Here is a 22,303-nt window from a genome sequence, read left to right on the forward strand (position 1 = left end):
CCCAATAACCTGAGTGGCACAAAGGCTTCCTGACTCCCAGTTCAGTGTTCTGTCTCAGACACTGAGAGACATAAATAAGTAAAATAAAGGTATTATGTCCAACTACAACTAAAAAAATAAATATAAAAAAAAAAAAAGTGTGAGTTTTGGATTCAGACAGTCCTATGTTTACTCTTAGCTCCACCATGTGTAAACTCCGGAACCTTAAGGCAGAAGGGTGAGTCCTTGGCCTCAGAAAACTAGAGCGCCCCAAAGCTGTTTCCTGAGGTAAGGCGTTGGTGGTATCTGGTGCCCGAAGGCAAACCAATTATGGAGGATGGAATAATTGGCTTCCAATTATGGGATCATAAAATAGGACTTTCAGTTCCTTCCCTAGTCTCAAAGGGTCAGTGGCAGGTCTTGAAACAACTGTTTCTAGAAGTAAAGTCCCACTGTGTTTCCAGGGTTCCCTGCTCACCGGGCTACAGTCACAGTTCTGGTTGTGACCATGGAGGACAAGGGCAGATGCTGAATGTTTCCTCCAAATCAGTTTGTCAAACAAATTATTGAGTCCAGGGATCAGCTTGAATTCTGCAATCATTCTGTGAACCTGCATGGAATGGGAAGGGAAAACAGTAAGACAAATGTGCTTCCAAGACTTGCCAAAACCTCATACTCAGCACACACAATAATAATCTCTAGGACTAAGAAAGCAGTCAGGGCGGAGGGTTGAGATTTAAAGAAATCATCTACACATGCCCTATCCTGATCACCTGGCCACACACAGTTTTTAACTTTGCTCAGTACTGCTCATGGTAATCCTGTAAGTCACATTATGTGGAAGGTCCTATCTTAAGAGTGTAAGTTTGGGGCTGGGGTTGTGGCTCAACGGTAGAACACCCGCCTAGCATGTGTGAGGTCCTGGGTTCGATCCTCAGCACCACATATAAATAAATAAAATGAAGGTATCATGTCCTACTACGACTAAAAAATAAATATTAAAAAAAGTGTGAGTTTTGGATTCAGACAGTCCTGTGTTTACTCTTAGCTCCACCATGTGTAAACTCCGGAACCTTAAGAAAGTCCCTTAAATGTCGGTATCCTTGTCATAGCATTAAGATGACAATGTGGCCAGGCATGGTGGCACATACTTTAAATCCAAGCCACTTGGGAGGCTGAGACAAGAGGATAGTAAATTTGAGGACAGGCTCAGCAACTTATCAAAACCCGGTCTCAAAATAAATATAAAAAGGGCTGGGGATATAGCTCAGTGCTGAAGCATTCCTGGGTTCCACCCCTAGGATCAAAAAAGAAAAAAAATGAAAATATGCCTCATACTTTACAATGGGATACATTTCAACTGGGGCAAGATGCAAAAAGAAATTCTCCTAACCCTAGAAAAATCTGTGAAGACTTAAAAAAAAGTGACCCAAGGGTGGGTCTAAAGGATTAACTAAACCTGGAAGCCAAGGAAGGAGACTACTGATTTCAACCACAAAAAAGTTTTAACATTCTGTATCATAAAACTTACAATAAGCAAAAGTCACAAGTTAAACATGACAACTGGAGAACATACACTGGTAACTCATGTCACAGGCAGAGCAAATTTCCTCTATGAGAAGTCCTATAAATCTCAGACAAAAAGACCAATCTGTAAAGCCCTTGTCTAAGCATGCATGAGGCCCTGAGTTCAATCCCTACCACCAGTGAGGGAGGGGGGGAAAAAAAGACCAATCCCACAGAAAAAAGTGGATAAAGATGTAAAAAGGAGAATAGAAAAGGTTCTTTTCTATGAAAAAGGCTAACCTCACTTGAAACTAGAAATTCAAATCCCAACTGATTTTTCACATGGGCAAAGGAGACAAAATTTTATCTGACTTTGGCATGATTTTAGTGATTAAGCACCAGATACATTTATATTCTGTGGGTGAGAAATGGTACTACCTGCATAGGGAGATGATCTCTCAATATCTCTAAAAATTGTAATCATATTCCCCTTGACCAGCAATTCCACTTTTTTATTCTCAGGCAGAAACTTATAAATAATAAATGACTTATTTATATTATCGAAGAAAGCCTTATTTATAATACCAAAAAAACAAATACTTTTATCAACAGGGATTAATAGTCATACATCCACACAATGAGATACAAGGCATCAGCAAAAAAAAAAAAAAAAAAAAAAAAAATCAAGGCATTTTACATGTAGTGAGTTGAACAATGGCTAATATATAACATTAAGAAAGCAAGTGGCCAGGCAAGCAAGTGGCCTGTCTCAGCTTCCCAGGTCACTGAGATTACAGACCTGGGAGGCTGAGACAGGAGGATCATAAATTTGAGGCCAGCCTCAGCAACTTAGTAATGGTCTAAGCAATTTAGTGAGACCCTGTTGCAAATTAAAAAATAAAAAGGGCCAGGATGAAGCTCAGAGGTAAAGTATCCCTGGATTCAATCCCCAGTACCAAAAAAATAAAGTGTGCACATGCTGACATGCTGTATTATTGATTGTGTAAAAAAATTATTTACTTTTATAAACATACATATCTCTAGAAGGATTTACTAACAACTGGTTAAGTTACCTGTGTTATGGAAGACCCAGAAAACTGAGAAGTAGAGGGAACACAGCCTCCATTCATACTAATATATGTCAACTCTGAGGATTATTTGCTTATTAAATATTTTTACATAACATGAAACAAAGCTGTTGTTACTCCTTCCTGGGGATGTCATACAGATAAAGATGGAGACTGCATGTGAGGCCAGGAGCATAGCTCAATGTTCTGGCACCACTGCTCTGCAGGGAAGGGAAGCCCAGAGAGGCCAGCTCATGCAAGCTTGACAGAGGACACATCACCTAACTCAGGGTCTCATCCTGAGGTCTACCTCTTTCCATCCCACCATTGGCATCTCTGGGATCATCTGGGAGACCAAACCCAACAAATTACTGTCTGTGACTCCACTCTCATGGATGTCTGCAGACATAGAAGTCAAACCTTCTGGCCAGTGTGAGATGCACGGGCAGCCCAGAATCTGTCAGATTATCAGTCAGTGTGAAACGATATCTGCTTTGCTGCTCAGGCCTCCATAAAACCCAGCCTGATCTACTTTGCCTTGCTTAACGGGGTAGGGAAGTGGGGCTGACACCTATGGTGGTCACCAAGTCAAGTATCTATTCCTGTTTTACTACAAAGAACCCTAAGTCCTATTCAAGTCAACTTTAAAAAAAAATGTTGACAATATACTGGCCCTGAAAGTCAGGGTCTGAATGCCACACTGTCCAGACTAGAAATCCAGGCTCAAGATAAGGTGTTTGAGTGGGTAACATGAGCCTAAAATTCTAGCGACTTGGGAAGCTGAGGCAGGAGGGTCACTTGAATCCCAGAGAGTTTAAGGCCAGTCTGGGCAATGTAGTAAGACCCTGACACAAAAAATGGGGCTGGGGCTGTAGCTCAGTGGTACAGCATTTGCCTAGCATGAGTGAGGCACTGGGTTCAACCCTCAGCACCACATAAAACAAACAAACAAATAAATAAATTTCCATTTACAATTAAAAAATATTTAAAAAAAAAGGGTAGGGGGGGGTGGGGGGTAGGGGGGTGGTAGGGGTATGAATCACAAAGCTGAGAAGAGATGGGCCTTCTGAGGTAGACCTGGACTTCACCTCGTCTCCTAAAAATCCAGGCCACTGGTAGGTTTGAGGTTTCTATTGTGACACTTCTCTTTTCACTTGAAAATACTAGCTTTTTCAACTGTGGGGCAAATTTTACTGGTCAATGCATCTTTCCCACTCTTAAGTCCAGCCCCTTATTTGACTCCACACTGGAATGGTAGAAAAGCAGGCAAGTGGGCAGGATAGAGTGCCACTCCACCTACAGAGATGGGTAGGGGCGGTGAGAGCCCAGGCTCAGGAGCTGGGCTTTGCTAGCTCTAGGCTCACAGGCTGGCTCTGGGCAACACTCTTCTTTGACCCTGATCCCTTGATGGAAAACAGGGGATAAAGGAGCTACTGAAGGGCTCAATGAGGTAACTGTGGATAAAGCTTGTGGGATAGAAAAAAACTGACTGCTATCTTGATTATTTTCATTAGTACCAGGATAAAACTTACGGAATTTGAGGAGTCCTTCCAATCTTGTGTTTTCAACTGGCTCAAGACTAGTCAGAGAACTTGACTCAATTGTACATCAACAAGGCCACTTTAGCAGGAAGCCTTCTGTGAGGCCCAGCCAAGGAAATCCTTCCTGGGAGTACCCATTTTAGGCAGGATCCATGAATCCATGTTATAGTGCCTGGCACACAGGTACGCAGTGGGGCAGAACTCCAGGCCAGTGACATTCCCTCCCCAAGGAAGCAGTGCTATTATCATGTAGTTCACCTGAAGACCACAATGACTCTTAGCAACTTGGTGACAGGAAGGCTTAGGGAAGAGAGTGCTGCTATGCTGGGGGGACAGAGACAAGAGGCAGGGCAGTGACATTTACAATTCTGGCTCTCCCAGGGCCTGGACACTGAGTACCTTGGTATCTCAAGCACTGAGCTCTGGGAGAGTGGGTCATCACCTGCTGTATCAATTACCAAGTACCTGAAAACTGACACTGAATAACTGTCAAAGTGCCTCAAAAAAGTAAAAGCATTCAATACATGGAAGCCATCACCCTATTATTTCTTATAACACATTCCATACTGAAGGAAGAAACACCAAGGCTGTGGAAGAAAATGTGGGATCTCATCTAGTGTCCTGGTTTTACCTAATTGTATGCTGAGGACTCCCAAAGTAACTCCTCCAGCCCGACAGTCTCCCCAGTTCCAGCTACTGGTAATCCAAATGCCAGTTCCAACCACTGCCTAATTCTACCCTGTTCAAAAACAAACTCATCTTCCCTAAGCCTGCTTTAACCACCTCAAGAAATGGCAAATCTATTCCCAGAACCTTGGGTCATCCTTAACTCTTCCCTTCTTTTATGTCTGCATCCAAATCATCAGCAAATCCTATCTGTTCCATCTTCAAAACATATCCTTAATATATCCCCTTCCCACCAGCACACTCCAACCTGTGCTGGTCCTGGCTACCAACTCTTTGCTCAATTACAAAGGTTCCTAAGGGATCTCCTCACTTCCATTCTTGCTGACTCCCAGGCTTTCACAAAGCAGTCAGAGGGACAACTTTACTCACAGTAAAAACCAAAGTCTTTTTTAAATGGCCTATGACATCCCAATGCAAGTTGGCCCATGGTCCCTCAGCTCTCCTCTCTCACTGCCTGTCTCAGTCATCCACCCTGGCCTCTTTTCTGTTCCACCAACCTACAAGGCCCACTCCCACCTCAGGGGCACAGCTCCTCTAGTTAGTTGGCTGTCTCAGGTCAACATGCAGGCTCTCACTTGCCTCAGGACACTGCTGTTTCAAATGTTATTTTTTAAGTGAGTATTTTCCATGGGCACACTATGTGAAATTGTTCTTCATTTGTAAAATGAGGTTAACTGCATTTCTGTCATCCAGAGATAATGTGACAATCCAGCGTTTGACTCAGAAAGATGCATGAGGTCTATTGAATGCCTAACCTCTTAACCCAAGAAGTTTCTCCTCCCCGTCCATATGCCTGGTTTTCTCTCTAGAAGAATGGCACAGTTAGTAGAAAAGATCTAGTTCTCATCAATTTTGAAACTTGCGGAGCCCTCTTTCTGCCACTTCAGGTTACAGAAACTTGTTCCTTTCTTCTGCTTCAAGGATCAGGAAACCCTAGCATGTCTGGAATCTCCTGTACTTGCCCAAGTTTCATAAGTGAACACAGCTCTAAGCTCTGCCTCACTACCCTGACCTTGCATCAGATCAGCAACTCTTCCTGCACATCTACAGGGCCAGTCTTTTTTTAAAAAAAAAAAAAAAAAAACAAATTTTTAAACTTTATTTTATTCATTTATTTATTTTTATATGGTGCTGAGGCTCAAACCCAGTGCCTCCAATATGCTAGGCAAGCACTCTACCACTGAGCCACCACCCCAGCCCTACAGGGTTTTATTTATTTATACTTTATTCTCCTCATTATTAAGGTAAGATGCCCATTTCTGATCTGGGTGCAATGCTGTCTAGAAATGCTGTCTACAGCAAGGTACCTGGAAAGACTCCAAGCTCTAGAATGATCCTGGTTTCCTTATGAGAAGGAAAACAACCCATATGCTTTGCTGGGCTAGAGTGAGTGCCATTCTAAACGAAGGCTGATGGCACCCAGCATACCACAAGCCAGGCAGCATCTGCCCCTGGCTCCTCCTGTTCTGGGATGCTAGGGAGGTGCCCACCTGGTTTCGCTGACGCCCCATCAGCAGCACGCAGAGGACATAGAGCACTTCCAGTTTGTACATGATCTCATGCATAATCTTCATCGACTGGGGCAGCTGGGTCCTGGCTGAAGTGTGAGGTAGCCCATTCTCCTCAGAAGCGCCTGGAGGAGGGAACACAGTGGAGGCTGACACAGCCCCAGGGAGAAGGTGAGTCATGGCTCCTGAGGAAACACTTCTGTCCTCCAACATGCTCTGAACAGACTGGAGGTAAAAGCCTTTAGACTGGGCCCAGGCCCGCACCAGACTTTGAAAGCCCCCCAAACTCCTTCAATCCCCAGAAGCTAGGTGAGCAAGAAACCTAGAAAAACCAACTCTGTAGTTCTAGTCTGTTTCACCAACAAAGTGAAAACATTCTGATGTTGTCAATGCAGTGCCACATTCTACCCTCCCTACTGGTACTCCTTCCCCTGCCACCAAGCAGAAAGCAGACAGACAGACAGACAGATGTCTGATAGCAAGTTGTGTAGAACCCTTCAAGTAACTAATTACTTGTTTTTCCCTAGATACCACAAGGCACACTGCTGAAAGCCCAAGGGAACCTTTTTGAAGATCTCTCCCAGTTTTCAAAAACCCATCTAAAGTTTTCTAAGGCTCAATTTTCTAAAGCAGACTGGGTTTTACAACTGATAGCACAGACATAGATGAACATCATCTACCAGCAGATTTTCATTGTACAGAATCTCATCATTACTAAAGCAGCAGATAAGCAGTATGTTTGGGACACTTGATACCTGTAAGGCATTGTACTCTGAGCTTTAGGTAACCCAACACATTTACTCTACTAACCAGCTGACAAAACGTCTCGTCCACTCCAAAAAGGTATTTACCCTTGGGAAGAAGGACAGCAAAATAATGAAAATGGAAGGTTCTGAAAATGAAATTTGCTGGCTATGTGACTCTGTGCAAATCACCTACTCACTAGGCCTTTGATTGCTCTGTACTACTACAGTGGACAAAGAGGGTTACCATGAGGAACACAAGAAAAGCCCAGCAATGGATTCTTAGGAAGCCTCAGTCACCATTAGATAGATCCCTTTTAGGAAGGCAATGGTCATAGTCAGGAGAGGCTGGGTGACTTTAGGAGAATCATTTCCTTTCAGTTTCCTCATCTTTAAGGTGAAAGGGTGAAACAGTAACTGCTAAGGTTTCTTCAAGCTCCTACTGGACCTATTTCTCTAGAGGCCTTTTGCAAAGGCCAGAAGAACTATGCATACAGAGAAGTGGTTATCAAACCCATTCAGAGAAGGCCGACCCAGGAGACTGTGATTTCTGCAGGGTGTCATAACGTAAGAGCCTGATTTATTCCACCCTACAGACCCAGAACAATTTTTCCCAGTGACATTATATCATCAATATAAAAATCATAACCCTGGAAGAGGACAAGCTGCCAAATGAAGCATGACTTGGGAGGCAGCATGGCACAGTGGGTAAGAACACAGATGCTGAAGTCAGACTGCTGAGCTGGAAACTCATTCACTAGCTGGGTAGCCTTAGTTGACCTTTATGTGCTTCAGTAACCATCCTCATTCATCTGTAAAAGAGTGATAATGACAATAGTACATACCTCCTAATAATGTTGCAAAGACAGAAGAAACTAATATTTTGGAGGTACTCAGAATAGTGGCCAGCACAAGTCAGCAACTTAAAAGCATGTAGTAATGCTAATGTTTTCTTTTCTCTCTTATAAACTTAATTTATGTATGTGACCCTTGATATCTGAAAGGCATCAAAGACTGGTTCACCAACAACCATTTATAATGTGCTGAATTCTGCATATACAAGCACAATACATAAAAATTGTACATATTAATGGGGTACCATATGATGTGCTGACTATGTATATGCTTTGTAATGCTTAAATCTTTAAAAACATTTATCTTTTCAAATATTTATCATTTCTTTATGGTAAAACATCCAAAATCCCTTTTCTTTAGCTTTTTGAGATATAGCACAATTTTATAGCACATAATTGTTATCTATGGTTACCCTACTGGGCAACAGCACACCAGAACTTCTTTCTCATATCTAATTATAACTTATTACCATGTTTTCTTCTTTTCAATCTTTATGTTCTTAATAGCTATTAAAGTGGCAGTAGGTAAAGACTAAGGAAAAATTTTCTGGAGATAAACTAATTAAGAAAATTCTATTTTTTTCACATACATTTTCCTGTACTTTGGGAGAAAAACCAGAATGACTAAGTCCGTGTTGGGACTCCTTGGTCAGTTCCCAGACCATATATGGGTCCAGTGATATGTGGAGACTCTGGGGAACCAGCCTGCAGAATCTGTCTCTGCTGCACACTTGCTAGAAAGCCCCAGGATCCACACTACCTGCATGGGGGACTTTAGGGAGGCCTGCAAGAGAGGATGGCTATGGAAGGTGCAGGTGCAATGTGGGGCACACAGGCACCCTCAGAAATGAGTGTCTCTGGAGAGAGAGAGACATGGCCAGCTCAGATTCTGCCCCAAGACACAGCCAACTTTTGGTGCTGGGCTTGTATAATCTGACCAACTCTGTGGGGAGAAATATTTGCAAGAACATCTCCAAAGCAATAGCTAGAGCGTAGCAACAAGATCACTTCCAAGGATGAAGAACAGAAAACTAGTTCAAGAGGCGTGTCCTTCCCTCCAAATCTCTTCAGCTCCGTAAGGCTTATGAAAGTAGTGATCATTTTCCATATGTCTGCACTGCACTCCACTTTCTGGGCCATATTAACTCACCAGTTTTTAAAAACGGCTTTAAGCTATGATTCACATACCATACACTTCACTCATTAAATCAATCACAATTCACTGACTTTTAGGATATTCATAGTTGTGCAGTCATCACCACAATCATTTTAGAACATTTTCAATACCCTAAAAAGAAAACTTGTACTTATTAACAGTCACTCTCTATACTTCCCACTAAACCCCAAGCTCTAAACAACCACTCAATTTCTGACTCTACGGAATTGCCTATATAGGATAGTTCATATAAATGAATTCGCATAATATGTCTTTCATCACTGCTTCTTTCACTTGGCACAATGTTTACAACACTTATTCATGTCATGTTTAAGCATGTATCAGTATTCCTTTTTTTAAGACAATTGGATGAATAGTATTCTACATGAAAAAACTCACATCTTGTTTATCTACTCATCAGTTGGTAGAAATTTAGGCTGTTTCCATATTTTAGCTATTATGAATATGCTATAATGAACATTCATGAAAATGTTTTTGTATAAACATCTCTTTGTTTCTCTTCAGTATATAGCTAGGAGTAGAATTTCTGGGACATATGGTGACTGTATGTTAACTTTTGAGGAACTGCCAGACTATTTTCCAAATTGTCTGCACTACCTTATAGGCCATCAAAAGCAAATAAGGCTGGGTACAGTGGTGCTTGCCTGTAATCCCAGCTAGTCATGAGGCTGAGGCAGGAGGATTTCAAGTTCAAGGCCAGCCTGTATAATAGTTAGAGACACCATCTCAAAAAACAAAACAAAAACAAAAACAAACAAACAAAAAAGGGCAAGTGCGGTGGTACACACCTATAATCCAAGCAGCTAGGGAGGTTGAGACAGGAGGATTGCACCAGCCTCAGCAAAAAGCAAGGAGTTAACCAACTCAGTGCTACTTGCCTAGCTGTGTGAGGCACTGGGTTTGATTCTCAGCACCACATATAAATAAATGAATAAAATTAAGGTCCATCAACAACTTAAAAAAATAGGGCTGGTGATATGGCTCAGTTGTCAAGTGCCCCTGAGTTCAATCTCCAGTACCCTCCCCCACAAAAAAAGAAAAGGAAAGAAAAATAAACTGAATTATGCATTTCAATACCTCTATATCCTTCTCAAGACTTATTATCTGTCTTTTCAATGATAACCATCTTAGGGAGTATAAAGAGGTATCTCATTATAGTACTGATTTGCATTTCCCTGATGGCTCATGATACTGAACAACTTTTCATGGCTTAATGACCATCTGTGTATCTTCTTTGAAGAAATGTCTTTTTGGATCCTTTGTCTATATTTTGAAATGCATTGTCTGATTATTGAACTAAAGGTGTTCTTTAAACATTCCAGATTCAAGTACCTTATTCAATACATGGTTTGCAAAAATGTTCTCCCTCCCTCATTCTGTGGGTTTGTCTTTTCACTCCCCCCACTAGGACCCCCTAGAGCAACTCCTTTATTCTAAAAGTGCTGGAATGTGAGACACTTCCTTCTTCCTCACTCAGGCCAGAATACTATCCTGGGGAAGTATGTAGCCTTCCCTGGAGGAAGCCCTAGCTCACGAATGGTTAGGAGGGAGCAGCCAGGAGACACAAGCCCAATGTTCATGTTTAGATCACAAACTGGAGAGGAGGGGAGGGGAGGGGAGGGAAGGGATAGGGAGGAGAGACAGGCCCTGACAAGCCTGTTAGTGCGCTTTCTCTGGGTTATGCTGCCTCCTGCTGGCTGCAGTCACTGCTGTCTTTCTTTAGATTCTAACCAGAGGCTAGCTAGAGAGTCAGAATTCTAGCTGCTTCTATTTGGTAATCTCCTCTCCTGTGGGGAGGTGTGGCACATCCAGTTGGGGCTATTGTGCCTCATGCTCCACTCACTGCCACTGATTCCTGTAATCCAAACCTGGGAACTGAAGCCCAGCTGGGAACAAATAAGACTTTCCTTGTTCTAGAGGTCTATAAGGGAGTAGGTCAGGTTTAGTCACTCTGAGTGGTGAGGGTGCTTGGCTTTCTGCAACCAAGCCCAGAAGCTTGCCATCTCACCTCAGAAAGGTGCTTGGCTCAGCCAGGGGGCTCCAGATGTGGTTTGTCCCATGCCCTCTGAAGCCTGGTGGCCCAGCCCAGGAATCTTCCTATCAGTCAGTCTCTGGGGCTGCTCAGATCAGTCCTGCAGGTAACTCACACCTGTGAAGGTGAGATCCGTGAAGCAAAGGGCTTACGACCCAGAACACTTCTGCGTCAACAAGGAGGCCTATCCCTTTGACACCTAGGCCAGGTAGATCTCCAGGGTCTTGAGCAGCCATTGTGGATTCTTCTTGGCCAATGCTTCCAAGTTCTTAAGGACAAAGCCTGAGTCTGAGATAGAGGAAAGTGGCAGCGTAGAAGCTATTCACCATGGCAATGACCTTTTGCTGCTGATTATACTCCCTGGAGAGAAACTCTTCTCTCAATGTCTGGATGGTGATGTGGGTGACATTCATGGACAACAAACTGAAAGAGAACTTTTGGAAATGGTGACAAGATGGGGGGAAATCTGGGCCATCAGCAAGGTCTTTGCACCCATCACCAGCTATAGCAGATGAAGAAAGACAAGGAAGCCTGCCCCTCTAAGGTCTGTAGCTGGATTTGCTCCCTGAAAGCCCAGGTCCTCACAGTAGTCTTTGTGGAGGGCACAGTCGAGCTTGGAGCCTGTTTGCTTCTTGTAGATGGTCTGGTGGATGTGATGCACTGGGTCATGGCTGTTCAGGTCACCCATACTCTCTGCTAGCCTGTCCCTTGGGGGAGGACTAGATACTCAAGACACCCTCCTTTCAGCTCCCACTCTTGCCTGCCACCAGGGTAAAGAGCCCTGGTCTGGTCTCAGCTGAGGGGGCACAGTACTCTGTTCTGACCACCTATGCAGCATCCGCCCTGTGGTAGTCCTGACAGGCACACTGAGCAATGGTCAGGACCAAGTCCCTTTCTTTCCAAAGGCCCCAAGTAGAGCCTTGGAGACCTGAAGAGATGGAGCTAGAGGCGACAAGCCCAATCCTTTCAATAGTTGGCTGAATTCTCTTCTTGAAGGAGGACAGGTCTAGAATCTGGAAATGTTTTAGGGCCTCACCAAAGGAGATAAGCTGTCTAGACTGGTCTAAGTTGTCCCAGCTCCATGTCTGGCTGGATGGTATCCACAGTTTCCAATTCCTCTTGGACTCTGAGCACCTCTGCCTCACTACTGTTTATCTTTAATTCTTTCTCATTACAGAAAGAGCAAGATTCTTCATTCACAATTCAAAATCATTTGTTCAAGCAAGCTTTGTTCTTGGGCTAAAAGGGGTTATTGAGGTCTGAGATCTGATAACACAAGGAGAGTCAGAGGTCCAATTGCTCTACCTTATGCCTTTCTTCTGGTAGTCATTCAGATCAGGATAAGAAAACAGCCCTTCTGTACCATCACCAGGGTATAACTGGTTTCTGTGAGTAATGAAAAAGTTCCTGAGGCCTTTGAAGCTTCAGCTTAACAAGGCACACACAGCAGCAGCCACTGGCCAGTCTGGCTACTGCTAGATGGAGTTTCCAATGGTGCAAAACAAGTGCTCCATCACCAGAATTGGCCCTGCACCAACTCTGTCATCTCTCGTGGAGGATATCAGCCTCCAGAGAAGGGCCTGTGATGGTCAGACCTCAGGTGGGACTGGTTACAGATGCCCATCATAAGGCCCCAGCCACTGAAGGGGGTGCTTTGCAGATGTGGGGCTCAGAGAGACATGGCACGTCCCTGAGGCCTGCACAACACTGAAGGACAATATTGTTTCCTAGGCCAGCTGTTGGCAGCACTGGGGGTAAAGGCGGCAGCCCTGGAGTGTACTGGGCAGGGCCAAGCAAATGAAATGTCTTCTCATTTATTAGGTCTTCTTTAATTTCTTTCAATGTTATTTTGTAATTTTTAGAGTATAGTTTTGTACTTCTTTGTTAAACTTATTCTGAAATGTTTTGTTCTTCTTGATGCTATTCTAAGTGAAACTGCTTTTTTAATTAATCTTGCATCCTGGAACACTGAACTTACTAGTTTAGTAAAAACTTTTTTAAAAAAATAAATACCTTAAGTTTTTTCCACAAACAAGATCATGTCATCTGTAAACAGAGAGTCTCCATTCTTCCAATTTGGGGGCCTTTAATTTCTTTTTTTAGTCCCCAGCTGCCCTGACCAGAACCTCCAGTATAATTTGAAAAAAAAGTGTCCAAGATCATGTCCATGATCTTGCAGGGGAAAATAATGTTCAGTCTTCTGCCATGAGAGAGAATATTAGCTATGTTTTTTTTTTTTTTTTTTGGTAGATGCCTTTTACACGTTAAGGAAGTTCCCTTCTGAGTTTGTTGTGGTTTGTTTTGTTTTATTTTTAAATCATGAAGATGTGTTGGATTATGCAAATACTCTTTGTGCATCTATTTAAATGACCAAGTAGTTTTTATTCTTTATGCTACTATATGGTGTATTACATGAATTGATTTTCATATGTTGAACCAATCTTGAAAAAATTCATTTGGTCATGGTGTAAAATCTTTCATGAATGTTACCGTATTGGGTTTGCTAGTATCTTTTATTTTTTTGAGGATTTTTGCATCCGTATCTGTAAGATATTGGTCTGCAATTTTCTTTTGATGTCTTTGTCTGGTTTCGGTGTCAGGATAACAACCATAAACAACAAACTGAGAAATGCTCCCTCCTCTTTTGTTTTGTGGAAGAGTCTGTAATACTGTTGTTATTGATAGAATTCATCATGTGATACCTGCTCATTTGGCAGAAGCCACGTGGCCCTTTTGTTGTTGTTTTTTGCATTGCCAATTCAATCTCTTTACTTCTTTATATGTTTATTTGAATTTTCTATTTTTCTTGAGTCAGTTATACAGTTTGTATTTCTTGTAATTTGTCCATTTCATTTAGGTTATCTAAATTTACTTGCAATGTTTACAGAAATATAACTTTCATTCCTGATTTTAGTAATTTAAACCTTCTCTATTTTTGTCAGTGTAGCTAAAAGTATGTCAGTTTTGTTGAACATTTCAAACAACCAACTTTAGTTTTCTGGATTTAATTTTTTTTTTTTTTTTTTTTTTTAGTTGTAGATGGACAGAATGCTTCTATTTTATTTGTTTATTTTTATATGGTACTAAGGATAGAACCCAGTGCCTCACACATGCTAGGCAAGCACTTTGCCACTGAGCTATAGTTCCAGCCCAGTTTTCTGGATTTCTCTGTTGATTTTCTTATTCTCTATTTCACCATTTTCCATTCTAATCCTACCATTTCTTTTCACCTGCCTGCTTTGGGACTGGCTTACTCATTTTTCAAAAACTTAAGGTAGAAGTTTAGGTCATTGAGATTTTTAATAAATGTAGCCATTTACCGTATAAATTTTCCTTTAACAATGCTTCAGCTGTATCCTGAAGTTTGGTATACTGTGTCTTCATTTTCATTTGTCTCAAAATATTTTCTAATTCCCTTCATTTAACTTACTGATTACTTAAAAATATTCTGCTTAATTTCCACATATTTGTGTATTTCCCAAATTTTTCTTCTTGCCATTAATTTCTAAATTTACCCCACTATAAACTGGGTACAGCAGCATATGCCTATAATCTCAGCAACTCAGGAGGTTAAAGGAGGAACCCAAGTTCAAGGTCAGCCTCGACAACTAAGTGAGATTCTGTCTCAAAATAAAAAATAAAAAGTGCATGCCTGTAATCCCAGCAACTGGGGAGGCTGAGATAAGAGGATCGTGAGTTCACAACCAGCCTCAGCAATAGTAAGGTGCTAAGCAACTCAGTGAGACCTGTCTCTAAATAAAATACAAAATGTGGCTGACTTCAATCCCCAGTACTGAAAAAGGAGGGTATGGGGGCTGGGATATAGCTCAGTGATACAGTGTCCCTGGTTAAATCCCCAGGCTACCAAAAATAAATAAATAAACAAACAAACAAATAAATAAATTTATCCCACTGTGATTAGAAGACACATCTCACACAATTTTAATCCTTTTAAAATTGATAAGACTTTTTAAGAAATAGCAGCATATATGGTCTATCCTGAAAAATGTTCCATGTGTACTTAAGAAGAATGTGTATTCTGCGGTTGTTAGGTGCAGTTTCTTATACCTGTTAGTTCTAGATGGTTTATAATGTTGCTCAAGTCTTCCATTTCCCTATTGATTGTTTGGCAATTACTAAAAGTGGTATATTAAGGTCTCCAATTATTATAGTTTAATTGTCTATTTCTTCCTTTAAATCTGTTTTTGCTTAATATATATTTTGGCTGTTATTAGACACACACGTTTATAACTGTTATATCTTCTTAATTGAGTCACCTTTTTTTTTTTTTTTTTCAAAATGTCTCCCTTTGCCTCTGACAACAGGTTTTGTTTTAAAGTCTCTTTTAGTATAGCCACTCCAATTTTCTTATGTATGCTCATACACATGAAACGTCTTTTCAATCTTTTACTTTAAATCTATTTTTATCTTTTAATCAAGTGTCTCTCCTGTACACTTGATATAATTGGATATTTTTAGTTTAATCCAATATTAAAATTTGTCATTTCAATCAATCCTTTCACATTTCTGCATTTCACTTTTTCCTTTCTATATATTGTGTGAGTTTCTTGTTCTTCTATTTCTTTTGCACTCTTTCTCTTTTCTTAGCACTGTGGAGTGGGAGAGAGGAGTTTGAACCTAGGTCCTTGGGCATTCTAGGAAAGCACTCTCTCACTGAGCTACATCACCAGCCCCACCCCCACTTTTAAATTCTGAGACAAAGTCTCCCTAGTTTGCCAGGCTGGTTTTGAACTTGTGAACCTCCTACCTCAGCATCCTGAGTAGCTGAGATTTACAGGCATGTGCCACCACACCCAGCTTCTCTTTATCCTTTAGTGCTCTATTTGGATTAAGTGAATATTCTTCAGTATAATATAATTCCTTTAATGATTTACCCATTGTATGTTTTAAGCTACTATCTTAGCAATTAGCTCTAGGGCTTACCATATTTATATTAACAGACTTCTTTTTCAGAATTATATTAAATTCCAGAGCTCCTATACAGCTTTAGTCTCTTCCCAACTTTTTGTGCTAATTATTTTGCATATTATGTCTACACATGTCAAAAACCCAACAATAGTTGTTATACATTGTTGTAACTGTTTTATATAATTTTATGTCTGTTAAAGAAACTGAGAAAAGAAAACTATATAAATATATGCAGAATTTACATTAACCTTATTATTAACCATTTTGATTCCTTTCACCAATTCCCCTAGAGTCAAGTTATCATCTAGCATTCTTTCTCCAATACAACTTTCATCCCATTCACTTTCTTTGTACAGTTGTCAAATATAATTATAAACATAATTTTATATAACTGCTTTTTAAATTAGCTAAGAAACGAAATACAAATTTATACTGTCATTTAAAATAATAAAATTACCTTTACTGGAGCTCTTTGTGTGTATGTGTGCACATGCATGTGTGTGTGCATTTGAAGAACTGTCTGAAGTCACCTGCTTTCAACATAAAGAAGTTCCTTTGGTATTTCTCATAAGATGGTATTACTTAATTTCCGCATATTTGTCTGATAATAAGGAGTCTCTGTTTTTGTTTATCTAGGAATGTCTATTCATTTTTTTCTTTAATTTTTAAAATTGATTTTATTTTTATTAAATACACGACAACAGTGGAATGCATTACAATCCTTATTACACATAGAGCACAATTTTTCGTATCTCTGTATATAAAGTATGTTCACGTCAAGTTATGCCATTATATATGAACTTTTTTTCATTCTTAATACACATATATACCACAATTTTTCATATCTCTGTTTGTATATAAGGTATGTTAACACCCAATTCAAGTCTTCATACATGTACTTTGTATAATGATGACCATCACATAGGAATGTCTATTCATTTTTGAAGGACAGTTTTGCAAGAAAGACAATTCTTGATTGACAGTTTTTCTCCTTCAGCAAGCACTTTGGGTTTCACTATGTCTGATATCCACTATTCCTAATGAAGAGTCAGTTATTAAATCTTATTGAATACTCTTGGGCACAACAAACCATTTTTCTCTTGCAACTTTCAAGATTTTCTTTGTCTTTAACCATTTTTATTATGTGTCTGGGTGTAGACTTTACTGAGTTTATTCTACTTGAACTTCTTTAAGCTTCGTGGATGTGCACATTAATGTTTTTCATTAAATTTGGGTTGTTTTTACTTTTTGAAATTTATTTTCCTGTTCCTTCTGCTACTTCTCCTATGCACATCTTGGTGCACTTAACACCATCTCACATTATTCTGAGGCTCTGTTCATATTTCTTAATTTTTTAAAAAAATATTTTTTTAGATGTTGATGGACATTTCTTTATTTTATTCATTTATTTATACACGGGGCTAAGAATCAAACCCAGTGCCTCACACATGCTAGGCAAGTGCTCTACCACTGAACTACAACCCCAGCCCCTCTTAATTGTTTATTCACTGTTATTCAGAATACTGGATCTTAATCTATTTTTCAAGTTTTTTTTTTTTTAAGTTGTTGATGGACCTTTATTTTGTTCACTTATTTATATGCAGTGCTGAGAATCAAAGCCAGTGCTTCACACATGTGCAGCAAGCGCTCTACCACTGAGCCACAAACCCAGCCCAAGTTTTTGTTTAATTTTTTTTAGTTGTAGATGAACACAATATCTTTATTATTTTTATGTGGTGCTGAAGATCAAATCAAGTGCCTCACAATTGCAAGGCAAGCACTCTACCACTGAGCTACAGCCCCAGCCCCTCAAGTTTTTTGATTCTCTTTTGCCAGTTCAAATCTACTGCTGAGTTCTTCTAATAAATTTTTCACTCAGTTATTTTACTTGAGTATGTCCATGTGACTTTCTTTTTATATTTCCATTCTATTGTTATCTAATTAATGAAACATCATCATCAAAGCTTTTTTTTTTTTTTTTGGTACTGGGGAGTGAACCCAGGGGTGCTTAACCACTGACCCACATCCCCAGCTCTTCTTAAATTTTATTTAGAGACAGGGTCTCGCTGAGCTGCTTAAGATCCAGCTAAGTTGCTAAGGCTGGCTTTGAACTTGTGATCTTCCTGCCTCAGCCTCCCAAGCCACTGGGATTACAGATATGTGCCACCATGCCAGGCACTTTTTTTTACTTCTACAAAGAGTTTCCTTTACTTTTTAGACCATATTTCTTTTTTTTTCTTTTTAATTCTCTTTTTTTAGTATTACATTTTTAATATCGATGTCAATGTTCATAACTAGTATACAGAAATATAATTGATTTTTTTATTTCTTACATACATGACAATAATGGAATGTATTTCAATAATAATATCCATTCACAGCATAATTTTTTGTAACTGTATATAAAGTATGTTCACGCCAAATTATGCCATTATACATGAGCTCTCTTATTATTATTTTTTGCATTACAATTCTAATTCTTTTTAATTGTAGATGAACACAATACCTTTATTTAATTTATTTATTTATTTACGTGGTACTAAGGATCAAACCGAGTGCCTCACACATGCTAAGCAAGCGCTCCACCACTGAGCCATAGCCATAGCCCTTAGATCATATTTCTTTTTCTTTTTCTTTTAGTTGTAGTTGGACACAACACCTTTATTTCACTTGTTTATTTATTTTTTTATTTTTATGTGGTGCTGAGGATTGAACCCAGGGTCTCGCATGTGCGAGGCGAGCACACTATCGCTGAGCCACAACCCCAGCCTCTTAGATCATATTTCTAATGGCTGCTTTGTAGTCCCTATTAAATCTCTTATCTGGGCCTTCATAGGCAATCTCCATTGCTTACTTTTGGTTGTATATGGGTTACATTTTCCTGTTTCTTTGTATTATCATAATTTTTATAAAAAACTAACATATAGGTAATATATTGTAGTGTGGGAGATCAACCTCGCACGTGACTGAGTTAACTCCTCTGCTGGGTGATGTGGTGTCAGGCACCCATGCTGCTAGACTGCCCTGCTCTTCTAGAGTTCGAGTGACTGTCTTCGTGCCCGGGCATGTCTTGCTACAGCCCCATGGGTGGAGCTACGCTTACCTGTTCCTTTGTAATATAACCCCTTGCCCTGCTTAGGATAGAATGTTCCATGGAAGTGCCTTGTGTGTGTCCTCTTCTCTTACTGTGCCCTTGGGTGTGGCCCATCTAGATGTCAGCCCCCTGAAACCTGACCCCTTACCTCATTTGAATAGCTTCTCCTCAATAAAAGGGGTCAGCCCATGTGTGCTCTCTCTCTCTCTCTTCCTGTGGACCCGTAAGGTCAGAGGAGCCATCACAGTGACCCCAAAGAAAAAGGTATTTGTGTCTCTTGTGTGGTTATTTTTGCGCAGCCCAGTTAGCCCAGTTTAACTGGAGTAACCCCTGAGCCTTTTAGTCTCGAAGAGAAACCTGGCAATTGGCGCCCCGCACTCTGGAGATGGTTCCCCTTTAGGGCCAGACTATTTCAGTAAAGTCCATTTCTCCAATAGACTAGTGAAGACTTTACTGTTATACTTCAGACAGGGCATGCATACAGTCTCCCTAGGATGGTTCTCTCTGACTGGCTCTTTCTCCAATCTCTGTTAAGCTTTCTGCCTATTCTGGTATCATACCCAGAAGTTAGGCTCCACAAAGTGCTGGCTGAATACTATTTTTGATAATGCCCAGGGGCATAAATTGCTCCCAAGTCTGATTTGGTTGAATTAAAGACAGGGATAGGTTTGTTTTGTTCCTAAGAATTTTTTAGTTGTAGAGGGATACAAGACCTTTATTTTATTTATTTTTATATGGTGCTGAGGATCGAACCCAATGCTTCACAAGTGCTAGGCAAGTACTCCACCACTGAGCTACAACCCCAGCCCCAAGCAGGGATAGTTTCTGAGGATGAAATTAGTTCTGACCTTAGGAGAGTTCTTAGAGATCTCTTCTCTTGCTTTTATGGTGAACTAGCTGGTTTATTGTTTAGTTTGTTGCTCTTAATTAAGAACAACCAACCTCCTTTTATTTGCTTAGTACTAAAATCTCCATAGTTTTTGAAATTATTACCCTTAGGTAGAAATCTCCTGAGTTTCTGTTCTTACCAAGTGCCTCTTCCCTTAGGCAAAACCTCTTGGCCTCTAGCTCTCTCCACTTCCATCTCTCCTGATGGGAAATTTTTGGAAATAAGTGAGCTGGGGCAAGAGCAACTGAAACCATAGTATTCTTGGCCTGAAGAACATGGGTAGAGCTTCCACACTATGAGTTTACTAAGAGCTGGGTTAAACCATACTCCCAAAGAACTCAGCTTCTTCAATTTGGGAGTTGGAGGGGATATGAAAAGTTGGCAGCCTGCATCCCAGGAAGGTACCATATTCCTTGTTTGGAAGTTAAGAATCCTCAAGGATTCTTCCTACACTCTGATTCCATCCTGTTGACCAGAGTCAAATGCTTCAGATATAAGCATCTGACACAAGATAGGCCAGAGTCCTTTACCAGGAAGATGGGGCTTAGACTAGGAGTCTATATACCCACATTAGGCTACCTAGTCCCACCAAGGGAACCAGAAAAAGGCAGGGCAGAGCAAAAAAAGAAGACGAAGAAACATGTAGGATGAACATCAGACAAGAATGATTCCTCGAGTTCCTAAGAATGCTCTGGTTATTGGCCTCCATTAATCCCTAAACATAGCCACCTCAGGTTCTGCAAGAAGGCCCTTCTCCTTGCAGAGTTACTCTGAGGAGTTCAATAAGGCTGCTGTAACCAGCTATCAAGAGTCTTAATAGTCATGGTCTAGGACACCTTAAGGAGAATTGTACTTTTAGCAAATCTCAAATCCTTCTTTGAAAGGTGGTTAAGAATGCTCCAGCAACACCCCCCGCCCCCATGAAAAATAGCTCACCACATAGGGGACCCACTCAAAGTACCTTGATTGTGCTCAGACTCCTCATTGGCCACTCGCATCAGGGCATCCAGCACCAAAGCATTGTCTAGCCATGTGTACCACTCCTCCAACTCCTGAAGGAAGCTGGCTGTACCTGTTGATTCTGACACCTTTCTAGTTGCTAGTTTGCAGAGCCGCTCGACAAAGCCAGGGATGCTGAGAAGGGCCGCTGACAGGGAGAGAATGAAGAAATTTTCAAAACAAACACTGGCAAAATGGGCTCTAAAGCACTCAACAATTTTCATAATACTAATAATTCTTATTGTGATTGCAGTTAGTCAGAGCTGCTCTTTTAAGATGAAACACCAAGCCAAGGTAAAATAGCAATAAAATTTAAGAAACAAGTTCAATTTTTAGCAGGTGCACGGTGGCTCTCTTTTGTCTATTGGTGCAAATATACACTGGAATAACCTTTATGCCTTAAATTTGTGTTTCTTTGAGCCAACAGGCCTATATCTTAGAATTTGTCAGAAGAAAATATCCAGTAATATATACAAAAATATCTATATAAAGATATTCATTGAGAGGGGATATGGGGGTAGGAAGGATAGTAGAATGAATCAGACATTATTACCCTATGTACATATATAACTATTTGACCAGTAGGATTCTACATCATATATAACCAGAAGAATGAGAAAGAATGAGAAATTATACTCCATTATATATATCAAAGTAGACTCTACTATCTATAACTAATTAAAACAAAGTTAATTTTTTAAAAAAGGTATTCATTGATGTGGTTTTTATAATAGTATAAAGGTTAAGATAACTAAATGTTCAGCAACAGCAGAATGATTAAATATAATGATAAATCCACATGTTGGAATTCAATAAGACTCTGAAAATGAGGACACAAATCTTTACATAGTGACTCAAAAAACTTTCTAAATTTATTTGTTGGAGAAAAAAGTAAATTATTAAAAATACTGATTTAAGCTCATTTTCTTCAAAAATTTAAACATCTGTTTCTTTAAAATATACATATAAAAAAGAAAAGCATGTACAAGGTATATACTGCAGCTGTTCCTGAGTAGAGCATATAAATGCTCCTTTAAAAACTACTTGTCAGGGCTGGGGTTGTCGAGGCTCAGAGGCAGAGTGCTCGCCTAGCATGGGTGAGGCACTGGGTTCGATCCTCAGCACCACATAATGTAAACTAAAGAGATTGTGTCCACCTATAAATAAAATTAAAAAATTAAAAAAAGAAAAAGAGACATTAATTAAAAAAAAAAACTACGTGTCTTGGGCTTGGGTTGTGGCTAGTGGCAGAGCACTTGTCTAGCATGTGTCAGGCACTGGGTTCAATTCGCAGCACC

General features: G+C 40.2%; 1 protein-coding gene and 1 pseudogene across 2 annotated transcripts in view; both read right to left on the minus strand.

Moving 5' to 3' along the window:
• The window catches only part of Trpc4ap (transient receptor potential cation channel subfamily C member 4 associated protein), a 79,983-nt gene that overhangs the window by 11,781 nt on the left and 45,899 nt on the right, over positions 1–22,303 (minus strand). The window contains exons 8-10 of one of the 2 annotated variants that reach the window (XM_027945090.2): positions 20,968–21,153; positions 6,271–6,413; positions 458–589 (exon numbers count right to left, since the gene is read on the minus strand). In XM_027945090.2, coding sequence (XP_027800891.1) covers positions 458–589; positions 6,271–6,413; positions 20,968–21,153 — 461 coding nt within the window. Of the gene's footprint in view, positions 1–457; positions 590–6,270; positions 6,438–20,967; positions 21,154–22,303 lie in introns of both variants that reach the window. The other variant, XM_027945089.2, reaches the window with a different exon arrangement.
• LOC114100409 (ELMO domain-containing protein 3-like) lies at positions 11,243–14,478 on the minus strand (annotated as a pseudogene).

This window comes from Marmota flaviventris, chromosome 2 (genome assembly GCF_047511675.1).
Source record: "Marmota flaviventris isolate mMarFla1 chromosome 2, mMarFla1.hap1, whole genome shotgun sequence".
In the NCBI taxonomy this organism is placed as follows: Eukaryota; Metazoa; Chordata; class Mammalia; order Rodentia; family Sciuridae; genus Marmota; species Marmota flaviventris.